The sequence below is a fragment of the Salmo trutta genome, chromosome 28 (genome assembly GCF_901001165.1).
Source record: "Salmo trutta chromosome 28, fSalTru1.1, whole genome shotgun sequence".
Classification (NCBI taxonomy): Eukaryota; Metazoa; Chordata; class Actinopteri; order Salmoniformes; family Salmonidae; genus Salmo; species Salmo trutta.
Window position 1 is genome coordinate 38,300,189 of NC_042984.1, and position 16,335 is coordinate 38,316,523.

General features: G+C 43.6%; 1 protein-coding gene across 1 annotated transcript; it reads left to right on the forward strand.

Annotated features, from left to right (window-relative positions):
- The first annotated feature begins 4,750 nt into the window (after positions 1-4,750).
- Positions 4,751-14,641, forward strand: LOC115166164 (opioid growth factor receptor). Its single transcript, XM_029719907.1, has 7 exons — positions 4,751-5,132; positions 10,525-10,593; positions 10,841-10,922; positions 11,010-11,088; positions 11,548-11,614; positions 11,875-12,023; positions 12,177-14,641. Exons 1-7 carry the CDS (start codon positions 5,001-5,003, stop codon positions 13,243-13,245), a joined length of 1,647 nt encoding a protein of 548 aa, XP_029575767.1. The 5' UTR covers positions 4,751-5,000; the 3' UTR covers positions 13,246-14,641.
- Positions 14,642-16,335: the final 1,694 nt, after the last annotated feature.

Consider the following 16,335-nt stretch of genomic DNA (forward strand, 5'->3'; position numbering starts at 1 on the left):
GGGAGACGCACAGGAGACTGGGTGCGCAGAGCAGGCACAGGGCACACTGGGCCGTGGAGGCGCACCGGAGGTCTGGAGCTCAGGGCTGGCACACCCCGTCCTGGCTGGATGGTCACTGTAGCTCAGCAAGGGCGGGGCGCTGGAACAGGACGAACTGTGCTGGTGAACGGGGGGTACCGTGCATAGAGCAGGCACAGGATAACCTGGGCCGTAGAGACGCACTGAAGACCAGACACGCTGAGCCGGCGCACTTCTTCCTGGCTGACGGCAACTGTGAGGAGCTTGCTGTGAGTGCGCACCGGCGACACAGTGCGCATCACCGCATAATACGGTGCTTGCTCGGTCACTCGCTCTACACGGTAAGCACGGGGAGTTGGCTCAGGTCTCAACCCCGACCTCGCCAATCTCCCCATGTGCCCCCCCCCCAAAAAAAAAAATTGCCGCTGCCTCTCGGGGTTCTGTCGTTGATTCTCCCCGGTCCAGCTCGTCCTCCCAGTCAGCGCACAATGCTTGGCCTTCTTGTGGTGGGTTATTCTGTCACGAGTACTGTCTTCAAATTCCCTGTCATATAGGAGCCAAGGCGCAGCGTGCCAGTAATTCCACATACTTTAATAGAAGTGAAACCGAACAAAAACAATAAACAGGAATGACCGTGACACAACTGAGGTGCACACGAAACACTCACAGAAAGAATAATAACCCACAAACACAGGTGGGGAAAAGGCTGCCTAAGTATGATTTCTAATCAGAGACAACGATAGACAGCTGCCTCTGATTAGGAACCATACTCGGCCCAAAACAAAGAAATACAAAAACATAGAATGCCCACCCCACACCCTGACCTAACCACATAGAGAAACAAACCCTCTCTCTCCGGTCAGGGCGTGACAAACACTTTTTAGGTTACTACATGATTCCACATATGTTAATTCATAGTTTTGATGTCTTCACTATTATTCTACAATGTAGAAAATAGTAAAAATAAATAAAAACCCTTGAATGAGTAGGTGTGTCCAAACTTTTGACTTGTACTGTTCATATTATTAATATTTCATTCAGGGATTGAAATTACGACCCCATGCTCAGTAGCCTATTCCAGCAGGCTATTGGGAAACAAGCACGCACTTCTTACCTCGAAATCGTTTTGCTATTCATGTCTGTCAATTTGAACTAAGCGAACTGCTAAATCGTTCAGCTTACATCTTGTCTACATCTTCCCTAGGCTATCTCACATTAGATGTAGTTCTATCGGGGGCTATAAAATACCTGCATCTAGCTAAGCAAACCATTGCAAAGTTGAATTACAATCATAAACCCAGATTTTAGTCTGTAGCCTATGCCTATTGAAATGATAAGTCAATCTCACAAACGTGCCATTTACAGCTATTTGTCATCTTAACATCTGGCACATAATAACAGCACAGTTGTGTAACGGCTGTCGTGGTGAATGGACCAAACTGCAGGCGGAATGTGGATACTCATCTTTTAATGTAAAGAATAATAAATTAAAGCAAAGTATACACAGGAAAACACTAAACACGAAACTCACGACAGGCTAACAGGCTTACTACAAACAAAAAGACTAGCAGTGTTAGCACAACCACCCACAAACCCAAGTGACAAACATACTCCTAAATATATGACTCCCAATCAGGAACAACGATCCCCAGCTGTTCCTGATCAGGAGTCACAAGACTAACACAGAAACATACATACTAGACAACACATACAGACTTCTTCTGCCACGTCCTGACCAAAATACTACACCACTACTCCCTCTGCTGGTCAGGACGTGACACGTTGCCAGAAAATAGCCCAACATTAGATTTTTAAGTTCATCCCAGTGTTTCTTGCTCAGAGATTTTGAGATTCTGTAACGCCCTGGCCATAGAGAGGGTTTTTTGTTCTCTATTTTTGGTTAGGCCAGGGTGTGACAATGGTGGGCGTTCTAGGTTTCTTTTTCTATGTTGGTGGTTTTCTTTGTTTCGGCTGTGTATGGCTCTCAATCAGGAACAGGTGTAGATCGTTGTTGCTGATTGAGAGTCATACAGACTGTTTTTCCTTTGGGGTTTGTGGGTGAATGTTTTCTGTTTAGTTTGTTCCTAACAGAACTGTTGCTGGTTGTTTTTGGTTCTTTTTGTATAGTGTTCATTCGGTTATTAAAATCTTGTAAGATGAACACATCCTCCGCTGCACCTTGGTCTCATTTGAACGACGGCCGTTACAGATTCACCCACCAACAACGGACCAAGCAGCGGAGGAAGGAGCAGCACCAGGAGAGGAGCATTATGGACTCCTGGACTTGGGAGGAAATGTTGGACGGGGCAGGACCATGGGCTCAAGCTGGGGAGTATCGCCACCCGCAGTGGGAGATCGAGGCAGCAAGAGCGAAGAGGCGATGGTATGAGGCAAGGGAGTGCAACAGGCACGAGAGGCAGCCCCCCCAAAAAAAAAAATTGGGGGGGCACACGGGGAGTGTGGCAGAGCCAGGATGGAATTCTGGGCCAACTCCCCGTGCTTACCGGAAGCAGCGTGGTACTGGTCAGGCACCGTGTTATGCTGTGAAGCACACGGTGTCTCCAGTGCGCGTTCATAGCCCGGTGCGCTATAGGCCAGCCCCCCGCAAGTGCCATGCGAGTGTGGGCATCAAGCCAGGACGGATTGTGCCAGCTCAGTGCGTCTGGTCTCCAGTGCGCCGTTTCGGTCCAGGCTATCCTGCACCGGCTCTGCGCACTGTGTCTCCGGGGCGCTGGGAAGGCTCAGTTCGTCCTAATCCTGCACTCCGCCCGTGCCGGGCAAAAGTGGGCATTCAGCCTGGAGTAGGGGTGGCAAGCCTACGCACCAGAACTCCAGTGCTCCCCCACAGCCCGGTCTATCCTGTGCCTCCTCCTCGGACCAGACCTCCAGTGGGTCACCCCATCCTGGTCTATCCTGTGCCTCCTCCTCGGACCAGGCCTCCAGTGAGGGAATTAAAAAAAAAAAATTAAGAATAAGGCTGTAACAATAGTTTCCGAATACACTTTACCATACTGCTTTACTGCTTAGTCATAGCAGTCAAACGAGGAAAATGATGGAAAATGATCTGTCGAGTTTAATAAGGCAAATTATATTTTATCTTGAGACATATTCAAATCCTTTATTATGTCACTTCATAGCTTGCAATTATTCTTATTTTGATGAAAACTAAATTTTGCTTCTAGCATCGTTACAAGTTACGTTGATATTCCTTCTTAATTGGCTCGATGACGTTATGGAAAAAGGGTATATTGTATAAATGTGGCAAGTCCTCTCTTGCTGTAGGAAATATTTGCTTGGCTAGTTTCAGGCCTTTTGTGCTGGTTTTCAGTATTCATTAGGCAATAAATGTTGTTTGATCTGGCAACCCTGTCATCAGCTGCTCAGCCAGGAGGCGCTTGATGGGAAAGATGGCGGAGGCGGATGATGAAGTGAATTCTGAATCTAATGGCGGTAGAATCAAGGAGAATTGGAAAATTGTCCAAAAGAAAGGAAAACGGAGCAAAGTAGAGTACAGTGATGAGAACGTTACTTCGTATCTTGTAGGAGTACGGTTTGTAAATGAGGAGCAGCTGATTGAATTACCAATCTTGAGGAATCCATTTGAGATATCCAAACTGGTGGAGAGCGTGCTGGGTAGAGTGAAGGCTGTGAGGATCACGAGAGACGGGCTGGTTTAGATTTGTTGTGCTTCTGAGGATCAGAAGAAACGTGTGTTGTGTCTCACCCGATTTGATAAGTTTGAAGTGTCGTGTGTGTGTGTCTCTCAGAAACAGGGCACCTCTCAAGCGGGTTATATCTGGAGTCTCGTGGGAAGTAGATGTTGAAGAGATGAAAAATACTCCTGGAGTGATTGATGCACGTCGGATGAATCGTGTGGTGAATGAAGAAAAAGTGAAGTCTGTTCTTTTATTTTTTGATATGGAGTCAGTTAGGATGTATTAACTACAGAGTCAGTGCATTTATCCCAAGACCAATGCAGTGTGATCATTGTAAAGCTTTTGGTCATGTTTCAATTGTTTGCAGAAAGGTGAAGTCGAGATGTCCAAGTTGTGGAAAAGATCATATTATGTGTTATAAAAGTGATGAAAATGTGACATGTTGCAATTGTGGTGGGAATCATGAAGCCTTGTCTTTCGAATGCCCCATAAGGGTGAAAGAAAATGAGGTGGCCAAAGTCAGGGCTATCCAGAGCATACCATATGCAGCAGCTGTTAAAAGGGTTGAGGGTTTGAATGGTGCACTTGAAGAGTCCATGGTGGTGGATAGGCCTTCACTGCAGGCTGCAGCAGTTGCCTTTCACCATCAGGATCCTGACATTTTAAAGGTTATGAAGGTGGACTTTTTGGCCTTTATACATATGGTGATAAATGCCACTGCCAAGGTGGAGAGAAGGTCCAGGAAGATAGAAATCATTGTGGAAGTGGCGGAGCGGTTCCTGGGGCTGAAAGATTTACATGGAATATTGTCACAAGCCGTTACCACCCTCTCAGGCCCTAGAGCCTGAGAAGGGAGATATGAAGAATTGAAAGAAGGAAGAAGTGGGAGTTTTGTTTTGTCAATGTACTATTTTTATTTGGGTGGATTAAGTTAGTATACCTATCACGTATGGATTTTATTTGTACTTTCTTTTGGTTTCAACCCATCCAGTAGGTGGCAGCAATACACCTTTTGGAGTTGTAGTCCGCCATAAAACCCACAGAAGAAGAAGAAGAAGAAGAAGAAGAAGAAGATGATGACGCTCAGCCAGCAGACAGAGACATGCATTGACTGCAGACCATTTCACCCTGTCACTCACGTTTGTCGAATCCGTACTGGTACAACGAATTGCGACGATGGATTTTGCTGACCGGGAGGAGGGATGGTTGGTCGGTCGTGGTAGTCATCGAATTTAGGGCTAGAAGTTCAACTCATGTGTAATTATCTTGGCTAGCAGATTTCGCTTTTGGTCTTTCTCAAGCCCACATTGTGACATTGTGTTTTCAATGATGGAGCAGGACGATTTATTGTGCGTGTATGATTCGACGTGGGATACAGAGAGTGATGGAGACGATCCAGGAGAGAACCAAACGCGTCGCTCAAGCCAGGACAAAACTAAGTCATGGACATCTGGTTTAGTACGTTGCATTAAATTTTTTTTTGTCTTGTGTAACCAACTATACAAATGTCGGCGTTAACACGGCGAACGAGTACACGAAAACTAATGTTAGCGTTAGGCCACTACTAGCACACGTTAGCTTGCTAGCTAACGTTAGCAACTGTTCAGCAAATGGAAGCCTAACGTTACCTCCACATTTTGAATATTGTTTGCAGGAGAATGTAATAGTTTTAAGTGAGTTGGTAACTATCGTTATATTTGACAAGTTTCATTTATAATGCCTCGTTTAGTTTTTGGTTACAAAGCTAGCTAGCTACTATGCCAACTAACGTTAGCGCTTTATCTAGCCTTTAGCCTGCTAACGTTTCGTTAGCTAGATGTAACGTTAGCTTTTCATCCCCACTTTGTCTTGAGCTAGTCATTGCTTTATAGCCTGCAGTGGCGATTTTAGCATGTAAATCTTGGTGGGGCAGATTTAGCAATTTTTTTTTGATGCATGCAAGCGAAGCCACTACGCAAGATTAAACAATACAATCAATGCACTATAACAAACGGTGCCAACAAACAGTTAGGCCCTATAAAACTACTAAATATGGATTTAATTATAGTTGTCAACAATCTACACAATATGTCAACTTGGAATAAAAATGTTAATATTTGTCAAACATTTATGTAATAAACCGTTTTATTTATCGTACGTATTCGACCCCCGAGTCGTTAGGCCTACATGTTGAATGACATTTGGCACCAATTACAGCTGTTTGAGTTTTTCTGCGTAAGTCTAAGAGCTTTGCACACCTGGATTGTACGATATTTGCACATTATCATTCAAAAAAAATATTCAAGCTATGTCAAGTTGGTGGTTAATCTTTGCTAGACAGCCATTTCAAGTCTTGCCATAGATTTTCAAGCTAAGTCAAAACTGTAACTAGGCCACTCAGGAACATTCACTGTCTTCTTGGTAAGCAACTCTAGCAAAGCTTTTTTTGACTAACTGAAGATGGACCACAGCCTGTCGTTTCCAATGAGAGCAAATGAATCATAGTGGGCAAAACGCAAGGAAAGTGGGCAGAGCCAAGCACGAGCTAGCTTTGTGTTTGCAGACATTGCCGCACGAGCACGATGTGGGCAAGTTGGTTGGCAGAACGCTGGGAAGTTGATATCCACCTAATTTTAGAATGTTGCTATGGGCACAGCCAAACAGAAGTGATGGATTCGACATCTGCTTTACTTACCTACTGCAGGTGGCAAACTTGCTACAGTAAATTAATTGAAGGAGTCATAAAAGTCAAGTAAACAAGTGTAATTTTATATACTAGTCAAGTTTTAGAACACCTACTCATTCAAGGGTTTTTATTTTTATATGTTCTACATTGTAGAATAATAGTGAAGACAAACTATGGAATCATGTAGTAAACAAATCCAAATGTGTGAGATTCTTCAAATAGCCTCCCTTTGCCTTGGCAGCTTTGCACACTCTTGGCATTCTCTCAACCAGCTTCAACTGGAATGTTTTTCCAACCGTCTTGAAGGTGTTCCCACATATGCTGGGCACTTGTTGGTTGCTTCTCCTTCACTCTGCGGTCTGACTCATTGCAAACCATCTCAATTTGCTTGAGGTTGGGGGATTGTGGAGGCCAGGTCATCTGATGCAGCACTCCATCACTCTCCTTGTTCAAATAGCCCTTACACAGCCTGGAAGTGTGTTGGGTCATTGTCCTGTTGAAAAACAAATGATAGTCCCACTAAGCCCAAACCAGATGGGATGGGGTAGCATTCTGCAGTGATGTGGTAGCCATGCTGGTTAAGTGTGCCTTGAATTCAAAATAAATCAGTGTCACCAGCAAAGCACCATTACACCACCTCCATGCTTTACGGTGGGAAATACACATGCAGAGATAATCCGTTCACCCACACCGCGTCTCACAAAGACATGGCGGTTGGAACCAAAAATCTCCAATTTGGACTCTTATTGGTGTCCTTTAGTGGTTTCTTTGGGGCAATTCGACCATGAAGGTCTGATTCACAGTCTCCTCTGAACTGTTGATGTTAAGATGTCTGTTGCTTGAACTCTGAAGCAGTTATTTGGACTAACATTTCTGAGGCTGGTAACTCGAGTGAACTTATCCTCTGCAGCAGAGGTAACTCTGGGTCTTCCATTCCTGTGGCGGTCCTCATGAGAGCCAGTTTCATTATAGAGCTTGATGGTTTTTGCGACTGCACTTAAAGTTCTTAATTTTCCGTATTGACTGACCTTCATGTCTTGATGCACTGTCATTTCTCTTTGCTTATTTGAGCTGTTCTTGCCATAATATGGACTTGGTATTTTACCAAATAGAGCTATCTTCTGTATACCCCCCTACCTTGTCACAACACAACTGATTGGCTCAAGTGCATTAATCCTTGTCTTAACGGTAAAAAATGACCCACTACTATGTTTAACAGCAGAGAGAACCCCCTAAATTATATTTTTTCAACTTGAAATTTGATGACTTTTCCTGGAGTCACCCCAACATTAGAAAAAGTGAAACATCACCTTTGTTCGTATTTCCAGGAAAGCTGTACACCACCAGGGTACATAGATTGTCTTAGGGTCATTTTTGACCCGGCAGTTATAAAATAATTTGCGCACCACAACAATCAGAGACATTCACACAATGTGAAATTGAGATTGAATGCTACTGATTGAACTCAGCCAGCAGCTCCTGAAGAGGAAGATCTCCATGGCTGGTACAGTTTGAAAGAACAAGCCTGAGCTCCCCCCTGCACTCCTCACAACAAGGGGGAGAGAGGCCTTCTCATCAAAGTTTGCCTTCTCCCCCACCACGACTCTAGTTTCTTACCTCCCCAAAGAGGAACAAGAATGTGGTCTTCCTGAGCACACTGCACAAAATGGCTGAGATCAGTGATCGTGAGGACAGGAAGCCAGCCATCATCCTGGACTACAACAAAGATGGCGTGGACAACCTGGACAAGGTGATTAGAACTTACAGCTGCAGGAGGACGACTGCCTGCTGGCCCCTGGTCATCTTCCATAACATCATTGACGTGTTCTCATACAATGCCTTTGTAATATGGCACAAGGTCAACCCTACCTGGATGCCTGATAAGCGGAACAAGAGGGTGTTCCTGGAGCAGCTGGGAAAGGCACTTGTAACCCCACACATTCAAAGAAGGGAGCGCCTCCCCTGCACAGCAGCGCTTGTGAAAGCTGTTCAGTGGGCTGAATCTTGTCCTGATCCACCTGAGGCTGCAGCTGGGACAGGCAAGAGGAGATGCCTCCAAGGGACTGTAAAACAAATGTGCTGCACATGTGAGATGCATCTGCAAAGTCCATGCACACACTTGCATACTGTCCTACCTGTGCTAATTAGAGTTGCTTGATTTGTTCTTCACGTTTTTGTTTTGTGTCTTTTTTATTCTTATTGTTTGCCCCCACCCACAAGGTGTATAATGGTTAAAAAAATGGGAGAAGACTATTATTTTGTAGTTGAATTCCTCGTGTGTATGTATATTATATATATACACATACACATATATATATATATATATATATATATATATATATATATATATATATATATATATATATATACACATACACACACACAATAACTTTTTTGGCAACATAGTGATATTTTCAACACTTATTGTTTCCCTTCAATAAAATGCATACAAAACTACTTTCTACACATTTCTGCTACTTTCTTAGGCTATACAAGTGCTATCTCTTGCTAGAAAAAAGTCATCTTTACACCTATGCAGTACCTTCAGCAATAACAAACCTCTACTTCAGTAAAGAAAACAATTATGATAGGTGTATTGTAATAAAAATGAGTAGTGTCCACTGATTTTAAATGCAGTCTTTCTGCATTGTGAAGAGGGAAAACCCAGATATTCAAAGTCTGTGATGAATGACAGGTTGTTTCTTCATGTAAAATAGATTTGGGCTTAAATTCAATTATGCTCCTTTATTTTAGGGGTTTAGTGAAGGCGGGTCATTTTTAACTTAGGTCAAGGGGAATATACAGAATGTTAAGACTACACAAGGATTAAGGAGGAAAGAAATGCCACAAATTAACTTAAGGCGCACCTGTTAATTGAAATGCATTCAAGGTGACTACATCATGAAGCTGATATAAGTACTGAAGAGCTTGGTTCTGGTGACTAAAAAGAAACTCCCAATAAACCATCTAAAATATAATTTCCACCACCAGAAATGAGCTCAATAATGTATTTGGTAAAAGGATTATAGTATTCATATTGCAATTAAATGTTGAGTGTTGCAGCTATCTAAGGAAACACAAGAGGCCTTTCTGAAATAAAGTTTTTGACAAAATAAACAGCCCACTAATTCCCACTAATTCATGTTCATCACAAAACGAGGGTGTTGGAAAGCTCTTTCCAAGTTCTGACGACAACCTAGTTTTGACAGTTTACAGCCTTTGTCAGAGCACTTTTCTTCTGGGCTTTTGGGAAAAGATTTCCCACGCTCTCCTCTAATTGAGCTCCTTAATGGGGGGGCCGTTGATGGAGAGCCGCATGCAGGCGGCTAGATGCTCTCCCTGCAGTCTGTTCCTCAGGTCTGTTTTGACATGCAACAAGAGAAGGGAGCGGGACAAAAGGGATATACTTTCACATTTAAATGTTCTTACTCATTTCATTGCACGCTCATGCCGTACCTTGAATGCTCCAACTAGCACATGTTGCTAGTAAGAGCGCCACTCTTGCAGCACAGCAGCCTCTGGGTCAGGTTAAAGGTGTTTATTCTCTCACTAGAGAACACAGCCTGAGGTCCCAACACACTGAAGGCCCCCAGAATCTCCAGGTGTTTAAAACCTCTGGTCCAGGCTGTCCTGGAGGCCAACAAGATATGGATCCATGACCAAATTACAGCACAAAACAGAAAATACGTGTTATCCCTGTTTATTTCAGTTTGTCCAACCCACATGATGTAACAGTGGTTTCATCACAGCATTTGGTGTGGCGGCAATGATTCTGCCGTAGCGCAGCACCACACTTAAATGAACGCAGAGGAAACACTATGGGGTGAAAGGGCAGACTGTCGGCTTTCATTTGAGGACATTTTCATATGGGTGAACCGTTGAGAAATTACAGCACTTTTTGTACATAGTCCCCCATTTTAGGGGATTAAAGAAGTATTTGGTATTTTCGTCACCATTTTTGTTGATGAAATTAACACTGCACCAAATCTCCCATATAACTGTTGAAACAGGGAAACTATGGGGTGAAGCTACTGCTATGGTCTGGTATCTGTCTCCTCTTCGGTTCCACTGACTTACACCCAGGTCCAAATTATTTTAGGTACCCAAAAGAAAATAAATAATGCCTTTTTAAATGTATATCTGCCAAATGTTTCATCCAATATCGCTGTGCCATATCTTTCACAGTGGTCAAACACGTTCTCCAGGAACATGAGGGCTGCGAAGGACATGCAGAACTACAGAAAAGGGTATCCTGTAAGTCTGAAGGCTCTTGTTATTACACATGAATAGGGCCAGGAGTTTTTGTCCATGTGAATCTGTCAGGAAAAATGTTGGGTCTTAGTAAGCTTAGGCTAACATGGTCTTACCAGAACCCACTTTTTTTTTTCTCCTGACCAGGTAAAACTCCAGGCCCTACACAGGTCGTCTGTTTTTATCTTGTCTTTGTCATGGGACGTCATCTAGACATCTGACTGTGCTGCTTGTCTGCGTGTCTTCACAGAATCTAACAGACGATGAATGCTCAGAAGAGAGAATGTTCAATTTAAAATTCTATCTCAACGAATACCCCTCCTCCCCTGATGGTAGGTCATTTGCTATTCTTCCAAGCCGTTTTCACTGACTGGAAAATGTGCGTAATGGTGTATGTAATGCTCTATATTTTTGTTTAGACATTTTAATAGAATCCTTTCATAAAGAATGGAAGACGGACTATAAGAGGCTGGAGAGAGTTCACTCCTACATTCAGTGGTACGTATGGTCCTAAATGCTCCGGTTCTGTTATGGGCTAGTTGTGTGTATTTGTTTCTAATGTATCCCGATGGACATCTATAAAAGCCAAATTAAAACTCACGTATGACAGCAAGTTTCAACCAGAAATATATGTAGCACAAGTTGAGAACTCTAGGAAGTTATACCATTATAATGTAGTATTATACTATATACATATGACTATTACTTTATGACTAGGCCTATAATTTGCCCGACTCACAATGATAACAGTACAGTAATCTAATCTCAAGTGTCATAAACTTGGATGGCGTTTACATTCTGTTGCAATAAACTGTCGATCACCAACATTTTGTCACTTAGCCGCAGCACGGAGCAGGAAAGCTATCACAAAACACGATTGAAACATCAGTGAAGTGATTTCACTGTGCTATTATTGATATCTAGCCATCTAAAGTTATAATCCACTGTTGCTCTCAGGTTGTTTCCACTGCGGGAGCCAGGAGTGAACTACATGGCCTCTGAGCTCACCAAGAAGGAGATCCTGGTGAGTGGTTCACGTTTTGCTTGATCATTGTGATGTATTAGGAGCACTGACGTGCAAAGTGTGGTTAAGGGGTACAATAAAGCACTGTGAAATGCCCTTTTCATGAAATGAGTTACTGTTGAATGTAACAGTAAGCATAGGGTGACTTGTCAAAGGACTCCCTTGGGTCCAGTGAGCAGACGAAATGTTTATGAATGGAGCTTCTCCTCTATCAAGTCGATGATAATGGTCTCTGTGCTCTTGCCCCACTGTGTCCTCAGGCCTTCAGGGAGAGTGAGGAGGCCAAGAAGAGGCTGGTGGAGTCCTACGAGCTCATGCTGGGGTTCTATGGTATCCAGCTGGTCAACAAAGACACAGGCGAGGTCAAACGCGCCGAGAACTGGAGAGAACGCTTCGCCAACCTCGAAAGGTGAGTTGCTGAAGTTACGCCTTGGTCATCTTTACAGGGTGTGATTTCTTAAGACCATGTGGAACCACTGATGACCATTCTTTGTCATCGGTGGTGTTGTAAACTGTTATTAGGGGTCCTCCATCTAAATATTGGTTGTGTTTTCTGTCTCAGGAACATGCACAACAACCTCCGCATTACGCGCATCCTGAAGAGCCTGGGGGAGCTAGGCTTTGAGCACTACCAGAGTCCGCTGGTGCGCTTCTTCCTGGAGGAGACGCTGGTCAAAAGGAACCTGAGCAGCGTCAAGCGCAGCGTGCTCGACTACTTCCTGTTTGCCATTCGTGACAAGCAGAAGCGCAAAGAGCTTCTGCGCTACGCTTTCCAGCACTTTGAGCCCAAGGAAAAGTTTGTATGGTGCCCCAGAAAGATCCAGAAACAGCTGAAGAAGGCGGAGAAGGGGAACGGAGAGGGAGCGGAGGAAGGCCGCACGCGAGCCAAGGCTAGAGAGGGAGAGGCAGTGGGAGCCCAGAAGGAGAAGGGTGTCACGGAGGAGGTGAAGGAGACTGCTAAGTTGAATGATGAAGCATTGAGTAGTGATGGAGATAAGCAGGCTGAGGGTTTTTCTGTTAATCCTTCGGGGCCAGCGATCTCCTCAGAGGACTCAGAATCACTGGGAAATGGGAACAGTAATGAGCTTGACATGGACCATTCAGGCAGCCCAGACCCTGAGTCTGTTAAAGGAGATCACAGTATGGAGGAAGGACTCAAAGAGGATAGTCAAGCCAAGGACAGCGTCCAGGACTCAGTCAAGGCAGCTGCATCTGAAATGAAGTCTGAGAATTTGGCGCAACCGACTAAGAAGAAAAGGGAAGGTGACAAGGTGGTGCCACGCAACGGTCCTACAGAGAACTGCCCCAACGGGTGGGAGAAAGGCACGGTCGTCCCCAACGACAACCACCCGCATCAGACGAGCCCATCAGCGGCATCATCCCACAAAGCCAAGACTGAGGATCCCAAAAAGGATTCGCCGAAAAAGGACTCCTCAGAACGAGGTGAAAAACACCCAAGGACTGACTTTAGTGATGTGTCCGATAACAAAGCAGTGCCAGTGGGTGGGGAGAACACAAAGAAAGCTGGAGAGGACCAGACAAATGGGAAAGAGGTGAAAAATGAAGTGGAGCCAATGGATGTGGAATCCCAGCCAAGTTCAGGGAACTTCAGGGACATGGGAACTTCCTGAATATAAGGAGGGAGGAATCAGTTGCAGACTTAAGGGACATATGTTAAATTGTGTACACTTATGGCCAATCCCAAATCGAGCCCTAGACCCTACCCCCTAGGCACTTCATATGGATATGAAAGGCTCAGAAAAAATGTACAAGTCATATGGTAATAGCTCATCCTTGCCGTCTCATACTGTAGGTTAGATGGAATTCTCGCCATATTGCTTACACCTCTCCAATCCTCAGAATGGCATAAATTCTGAGTTCTACGGAAGCTCCTAGGAGGAAGAGGCTGGGTGGTTTCTGGGCAGGGCTTTAACAGAAAAATTGTTTTCAGGCCTTATATATTCTACTGTCCTCCATTTTCACATTAGAGTGGGTTTGTTCTTTTTGTTGGTAAGGATGTGTGCATTACTGAATTTATTTGTTCTGGTGAAATTGTGTTGTGACAGGGAACGGGGATTCTGACTGCAATCACTTCTCCATAGTTGACCCTGCAACTGCAAGTAGTTGGGTACTTTGAACTGAGGAGGATGTAAGGGTAGTCTGTAATTACAGTTAACATTGAAAAGATGAATTCCATCTTGTACAATGAACTGATGCCTGCCTGTTACAACTTTTTTTTAATACACCACTCTGTTCAAAACCTGAGTACAGTTTGAATAGTAATTTTGCACACAAATTGAAATGTACTTTGTATCTAGTATTATCTGTCAGTGTTGCGACTGCATTGTGTGTTATATTTCATTGAAAGCCCCTAAGAAATGGGAACAGGATTGTAATGTCATTTCTTATTTCAAGAATTTTGCACTGTTTTTTTTTTTTTGCGGAATGAGAGATATAGATGACATTGCCAAAAAAAAAGAATAACATTTAACTGTTTGATTGTATTCTGTCTTCGAAGTTTTGAAGTAATATGATATGTACCTCTTTGATTGAACTACTTTGGCTTTGCTGTAAGGATGACATAGTAAGTGTAATCAATAGAATGTGGGTGTTCTTTTCTTATGTTCCAAGCAGGGAGGCTATTGTTATTTATTTTATTATTTTTATTCCAAATTATTGTATAGTTATCCAAAGGCCCGGTCCCCTTCGACTCGTTTATTGAATTGCAAATCTCAGGAAAACCCTGTGGGAGATAGTCAATGTTTCTTCCATTTCTGAGGTTATGTTTGGGTAAGCTTTGTTTTCCACCCTTGTGGAGATTTCATCACGAATGTCTATTTTACAATTTTCAGCAAATGAATGAATATATTCATCATACATGTATTGAAATAGTGTGTGAAAGGGTTGTAAAAAGACACTCCACTTTGGTGGGGTGATGAATGGAATTTGAAAATCCTTTGTCCATGCAACCTGCAAACTTGACCCCTTTCCTGTTACATTACAATAAAATAAAGATTGTGCAAGTTATTTACATTTGTTTGTCTAATTCATTTTTTTTCCTTCTAGAATTATTCAGTTCTTCAGATTCCAACCTTGGTTGTCTGAATGCTGTACTGAAGTCATGGCCAAAAGTTTTGAGAATGACACAAATATAAATTTTCACAATCTGCTCCCTCAGTTTGTATGATGGCAATTTGCATATACTCCAGAATGTTATGAAGAGTAATCAGATGAATTGCAATTAATTGCAAAGACCCTCTTTGCAATGCAAATGAACTGAATCCCCCCCCCAAAAAAACATTTCCACTGCATTTCAGCCCTGCCACAAAAGGACCAGCTGACATGTCAGTTATTCTCTCGTTAACACAGGTGTGAGTGTTGACGAGGACAAGGCTGGAGATCACTCTGTCATGCTGACTGAGTTCGAATAACAGACTGGAAGCTTCAAAAGGAGGGTGGTGCTTGGAATCATTGTTCTTCCTCTGTCAACCATGGTTAACCGGCAAGGAAACACGTGCCGTCATCATTGCTTTGCACAAAAAGGGCTTCGCAGGCAAGGATATTGCTGCCAGTAAGAGTGCACATAAATCAACCATTTATCGGATCATCAAGAACTTCAAGGAGAGTGGTTCAATTGTTGTGAAGAAGGCTTCAGGGCGCCCAAGAAAGTCCAGCAAGCACCAGGACCGTCTCCTAAAGTTGATTCAGGTGCGGGATCGGGCACCACCAGTACAGAGCTTGCTCAGGAATGGCAGCAGGTAGGTGTGAGTGCATCTGCACGCACAGTGAGGCGAAGACTTTTGGAGGATGGCCTGGTGTCAAGAAGGGCAGCAAAGAAGCCACTTCTCTCCAGGAAAAACATCAGGGACAGACTGATATTCTGCAAAAGGTACAGGGATTGGACTGCTGAGGACTGGGGTAAAGTCATTTTCTCTGATGAATCCCCTTTCTGATTGTTTGGGGCACCCGGAAAAAAAGCTTGTCCGGGGAAGACAAGGTGAGCGCTACCATCAGTCCTGTGTCATGCCAACAGTAAAGCATCCTGAGACCATTCATGTGTGGGGTTGCTTCTCAGCCAAGGGAGTGGGCTCACTCACAATTCTGCCTAAGAACACACCCATGAATAAAGAATGGTACCAACACATCCTCCGAGAGCAACTTCTCCCAACCATCCAGGAACAGTTTGGTGATGAACAATGCCTTTTCCAGCATGATGGAGCACCTTGCCATAAGGCAAAAGTGATAACTAAGTGGCTCGGGGAACAAAACATTGATATCTTGGGTCCATGGCCAGGAAACTCCCCAGACCTTAATCCCATTGAGAATTTGTGGTCAATCCTCAAGAGGCGGGTGGACAAACAAAAACCTACAAATTCTGACAAACTCCAAGCATTGATTATGCAAGAATGGGCTGCCATCAGTCAGGATGTGGCCCAGAAGTTAATTGACAGCATGCCAGGGCGGATTGCAGAGGTCTTGAAAAAGAAGGGTCAACACTGCAAATATTGACTCTGCATCAACTTTATGTAATTGCCAATAAAAGCCTTTGACACATGAAATGCTTTTAATTATACTTCAGTATTCCATAGTAACATCTGACAAAAATATCTAAAGGCACTAGAGTAGCAAACTTTGTGGAAATTAATATTTGTGTCATTCTCAAAACTTTTGGCCACGACTGTATACTAACAGTTGAGGAGCAGTGTAGTGCAATGGCATGG

Excerpts from the sequence above, each read along its gene's own strand:
- LOC115166164 (XM_029719907.1), top strand. The coding sequence starts at position 5,001 with ATGATGGAGCAGGACGATTTATTGTGCGTGTATGATTCGACGTGGGAT. Across the intron at positions 5,133-10,524 it reads AGTCATGGACATCTGGTTTA|TGGTCAAACACGTTCTCCAG; the intron begins GTACGTTGCATT and ends TATCTTTCACAG. Across the intron at positions 10,923-11,009 it reads ATACCCCTCCTCCCCTGATG|ACATTTTAATAGAATCCTTT; the intron begins GTAGGTCATTTG and ends ATTTTTGTTTAG.